At 38.9% G+C, this 5,488-nt stretch overlaps 1 protein-coding gene across 1 annotated transcript in view; it reads left to right on the top strand.

Moving 5' to 3' along the window:
- LOC107673397 (leucine-rich repeat-containing G-protein coupled receptor 6-like) overlaps positions 1-5,488 on the top strand; it is a 31,868-nt gene that overhangs the window by 20,939 nt on the left and 5,441 nt on the right. The window contains exons 11-14 of the mRNA XM_016466976.1: positions 564-635; positions 2,727-2,792; positions 3,042-3,113; positions 3,773-3,844. Coding sequence (XP_016322462.1) covers positions 564-635; positions 2,727-2,792; positions 3,042-3,113; positions 3,773-3,844 — 282 coding nt within the window. The remainder of the gene's footprint in view (positions 1-563; positions 636-2,726; positions 2,793-3,041; positions 3,114-3,772; positions 3,845-5,488) is intronic.

Below are 5,488 nucleotides of genomic sequence, written 5' to 3'. Positions count from 1 at the left end.
TCTGGCCGAGCGAGAGCGTCCCCGCGTCTGCTGCGCTTTAGCGGGCTGAACAGCGGGGGTGGCAGGCGCTGGTTTCACAGGCTGCTGAGTCCTCAAACCGTTCAGCAAACCCTACGACCGCTGGGCCGAAAAGGCTCTTGGGGGAGACAGGAGCATAAGATCTCATCTAGGGGAGGCGGCTTATCGTACCCCTTTTCTTCAGCGCCATCGATGGAGGTGAGGGCGGATGAAGAGGCAGTACGGAGCCGGGCGGAGTATGGAGCGCGCCACGATCTGGTGAGCTCGTAGTGGACCTCCGGGAAGAACGGAGAGGTACGCTGATGAGGGGCCTATCGGCACCAAAAAAGGCTTTTTCCCATATGCGTCTTAAGCAAGACGCAGTACGAGTGAAGTATCGAAAGGGAACCTTGTTTTATGGATAAATCTCAGTTTCTTCATGCTTTAAAGTCATTTATTGCAGTGCATGCACATTCATTTAATTACCCGCTTTTCATTCACTGTTTCTCTCTCCTGTTTGGCACGCACTCATTCAGTGTAAACTCTCCTCTTTGATTTTCTCTCAGTACGCTGACCCGAGCTGGACTGACCGGCCTGCCATTTGATCTCTGCCACCTGCTGCCTAAATTAAGAGTGCTGTGAGTTTCCAAACACAAATACGGACATGCGACACACAAACACATTTGAAAGCTCATCTCTAAACGTTTCCTAAAGATCCGAGCTGGCAAAGGGAGTTCAAATTCACCCTGAGGGATATGATGTAGCCAAACTTTCAAGGAGCTCCGCTTTTAACATGAACTTCGAAACATCAGCAGGTGGATATTTAGCCAACTTAGAGAGCAATGCGATCATTTTTTTTATCAGTTGTGCCATGCTTGTGCAAACAATTTAAAAAGTCGTTTGATTAATTTTTAGATCAAGCAAATTTTACCTTTTGCTTTGCCTTTATGCACTCTGATTAAGATGGATAAGAGAAACCACTTTCAGGTGGACAAGTTTAGTTAGAGAAACCCCTGCAGGACGAGTGAAACTTTACGTAACTGTTAAATGAAGAATTAGACCTCTGGGGAAAGTAGCTGCTTAACATGCCATTCTTTTTCTATATATTCGCTTATTCTCTCTCCAAGGTTTCTTCTTGGATAAACACTTTAATACACTAATTAGGTAAAAATAAAGACTAAAAAAACACTAAAATAATTGCAATTAGGAGGGCAAATTATAATATAATTATAAATAACATTAAGAAATGTATACACTCTAAAAAATGCTGGGTTAAAACGGGACAAACCCAGCTATTGGGTTGTTTTGACCCAGCGGTTGGGCTGTTTTGAACCAGCTATTGGGTTGTTTTGACCCAGCGGTTGGGCTGTTTTGAACCAGCTATTGGGTTGTTTTGACCCAGTGGTTGGGCTGTTTTGAACCCAGCTGCTGGGTCAAAACAACCCAATAGTTGGGTTTGTCCCTTTTTAACCCAACATTTTTTAGAGTGTACATATGTTTGTTCATTTCAAAAACAGTATAAGGGAGAGATAGTACATGTGTAGAAAAATGGGAGAATTGTAACCCTCATTTAAGATCATGCTAATTTAAGCTAAAGATGCAAAATCATACCATTGTCAGATTTTTAACATGTTATTGAAACTTCATCTTTACAAACAGTTTGGCCATTTTACATTCAAATAGACTCTACGAGGACTGAGTTGCCTCAATGGGACTTAATGGGTAATGCTTAGCATTATCATTGAGGCTCACTGTGTAAGTCTATAATTTATCTGTGTAATGATCGTTTCGTGAAAAATGTTTACACTTTAAACTGGCATAGAAGAGGAAGTATTCTAAGGGGATGTTTACACAACACCATTTTCAACTAAAGACGGAACTCTGCCATTCATTTTATCATTAAGGGCCTGAAAATGCAAACTTTTGAAAACGATACCGTTATCATCTCTGTGTAAACTACGAAAACACGAATTTGTGAAAACGGTGATGTCATGCACATGCATATTAGGGGTTCAATCTATAGGTATGTACAGTACGCAAGCATGCAGTGTTACCTTTACAAAGTATCATCGCCAACTACTGGCCTGGCATGAATAATACAGTGTTTTTAGCTGTTTTCACAGTGTGAACGGGGATTGTTTTGACAACATTGTTATCTGTATGCAAAACTTTTTTAAAAAAATGCAAAGGAAAAACATTTTTAGTGCATTGTTGTCATGTAAACGTACCCTTACAACAAAATTAATTATACACTTAGCATATTTCCATATTTATTCATGCTTTTTGAGATAAAGAAGTCTCGTCTTGTTGAGAATGTTTTACGCAGTCTTTACTGTCAGCAGTAGTGTTGTCACGGTACCAAAAAATGTCAGTATTCGGTACCAATACCAGTGAAAATCCACGGGTAAAATTCACATTCCAGGGGCTAAATATCACGTTAGTGGGGTCGTTTTTCAACCCGCGGCAACAGTGTTAAAGCAGCCCAATTCCGCGGGAAAACCGCAGACTTGGCAACACTGGAAGAGGATAGCTTTCTGATAGCGCATCAAGAACCGGGTTGACCTGGTACTCGGTACCACCGGCACTTAAAAAAACCTGGTACCGTAACGTTTTCATTTTTTTAGTACCGACTTGGTACCGAAATACCGGGTCTTTTGACAACACTAGTCAGCACTCTTCATGAATCTTGCATTTACAGACAGTCCTAATCTATATGTGTTTGTTTTCAGGGAGCTGTCGCACAATGCCATCGAAGAGCTGCCGAGTTTCTACCACTGTGCCTCTCTTCAAGAGATGTGAGTTCAGGCGTCTCTCTCTCTCTCAACAGGAATAGAGTAATATCGCTAACATATATATGATAACTCTAAGAGCCCTAAATAACCCACATAGTACTTGACAAATGACAGTCATTACTGTAGCAATGCATCAGTGTCCATATTTGGGAAGATTTCAAGTATGTTCATGGTTGCCATGTATGATGTCTGCCATAGTGTGAGTGTGTGTGATGCAGTAATACCAGTTTTTTTGTTGTTTTGACTCGGCAGAGGCCTGCAGCATAATCTGATCAAACAGATTGAGATGAACACATTCCAACAGCTCAGCTCTCTGCGCTCACTGTGAGTACTGTACACATGCTCATCTTCTGCTGGCCGTAAGCGTTACACTGAAAAAGCCTCTATTTGGCAGTTTTCTAATGTAATACACATTTTCATTTCAAATCATATTAGCAGAACAATTTGAGTGAACAATTTAATTGTCAGAACCCCCTTTTGCTTTAATGACAGAAGCATTGAGCATTTGAAAAATCAAGTTCACATAATCAATTATTGACTTTGATTACTGGCCTAAAAATAATTAAATGAATCTTAAATATTTATATTCAGCATTAACCTTTTCAAAATGTAACATTTAAATGTTTTATTTACATTTTCGATGTAAGAGAGAGAGAGATAATTTTTGGGAATACTGATATCTTGGCAAGAGCATGCACTGTTTTTAATTGACATATATATATATTTGTTATTTTTTTGTTTGTTTTGTTTTTAAGTATTGGCTCACCAATACCTCCCCCTAGAGGCCAAGCCATTCTACACAAATGAACCAGCAACTGGCAACCAAAAGCCAGAAAATCACATTTTAAATAATGAATATTGTTATATGAATTTGAGAGCAAGACTGCTTTCAGATGTCAAATCTTGAGAATAATAAAAACGTTAATATTGGCTGTCAAGACTTAGGAAAAAAATAAAATAAAATAAATTAAATCTCATTACAGGGATCTAAGCTGGAACAGGATCAACACCATCCACCCTGATGCATTTTCCTCTCTTCAGTCACTCATTAAACTGTGAGTATAATGAATGCAAATCAGTGCCAGTGCATGAAGATAAAGATCACACACCTCAGAGTCTAGATGTCTGTATAATTGTTCAAAAACTGTTATTTAACTGACTTGGCGCAACCATCCCATTTGCACAAACACAGAGATTCCATGATGCACATTTTGGAGTTTCTGTCATCTGTGCAATGCTTTGGTTGGCTCAAAGTGAAAAGACTGCGCTTGTAATCACGGTTAAATGCTCTGCACAGTGGTGAAGACGTGAATCGTCAGTCACAGGCGATTAAATGCAAGCAGCATTAGGTGAAGAATGTGATGAATGAATGAGGAAGACTGATAAAGAGTGACAGAGTGTGGCTGATAAATGTGTGCAGCGGTGAATGAGTAGAGCATCATACTGCAACAGTTACAGACCTCTAGTTTTCCTTGTGCAAATTCACTAGCAAACAATGTGCATGGAAAAGGCAAATCACTCGTAGAGAAGTCAAAACCAGCAATATGTGTTGACTGTTCTGGGCTCAATACAAGTACAGCTCCATCGACAGCGTCAATGGCATGCTGTTGATTACCACAGAAAATAATTTTGACTCGTCCCTCAGTTGTAAAAAGAAGCAACAATAATTTTCGCCGGTATTAAACAGCATGCCACAGATGCTGTCAATAGAGCTTAACTTGTATTGAACCTGGAACATGTAGTTTTATTTAAACTGACACGTTCTAGTTTTCATCAGGGTTAACAGTTCAAGGCCTGTGTGCCAAAACATGTTGGTTTAAATAAAACTTTCTCCAATCAACAAGTGCCGTTGGATTTACACTCCATTAAAATCCTTTAAAGGCCTCTTCATTGCAAAATACTGATATTTAAAAATAATAATAATAATAATAATAATAATAACAATTGTATAGTGGCCACAAAAGGTTTTTGGACCTAAAAATGTTTGATTTCAAGTTGCATTTATTTTATATTTAAAAATGGAAATATATTGGATATATTGCCAGATGTCGGTGTAAAACATTCATAGTCAATGTGATGAACTGCACATGTGGTTCTTCTGGTAGGACACCTCTGTGAGCTTGATGAGAACTGACTTCATACATCCACTAAAATCACTGACACGCCAGCTGATTACAAGTAACTACAAAAATGTAATGGTTAACTTCATTGTGATGGTTGCCTTTTTAACCACAGCATGTCTCATGGGGTAACTAATTTCACTTTAATAGATGCTAGAACCTCTTCATTTCCAACAGAAGATCCCCAAAGCACAATGTTGGCAAATGTTTAAACAAAATTATGTGATGATACAATATGTGACATTTTAAGTAGGTACTTCAAGAGTAGCTTCATCTGCAGGTGATTTTTTTTTTTTTTTTTTTTTTTTTACACAAGGTTTTAGTTGCTGTCTCTCAAAAGGCATTAGAGCATGACAGAAAGGAAAGAGTTATTGTATTTTCCACTACCTGCTCACAAATTCCATGGCTGTAGGATGATAAAGAGGTTTTATCATCTGTGGTAAGCTTTCTTACTGCACAAGATCTTCTTGCCCTGTACGGGGAATTTGGTATAAGTGGAAACCTCAGCCCAAAGGTTCTTGGGCAGATCAGGGAAATGACATGTAAACAAGTCCAGAGTATGAGAATTAAAAAGGCATC

Source organism: Sinocyclocheilus anshuiensis, unplaced genomic scaffold (genome assembly GCF_001515605.1).
Source record: "Sinocyclocheilus anshuiensis isolate Anshui unplaced genomic scaffold, SAMN03320099.WGS_v1.1 scaffold453, whole genome shotgun sequence".
In the NCBI taxonomy this organism is placed as follows: domain Eukaryota; kingdom Metazoa; phylum Chordata; class Actinopteri; order Cypriniformes; family Cyprinidae; genus Sinocyclocheilus; species Sinocyclocheilus anshuiensis.
Note: the sequence above shows the minus strand (reverse complement) of the source record. Positions and strands in the feature narration are given on the sequence as shown.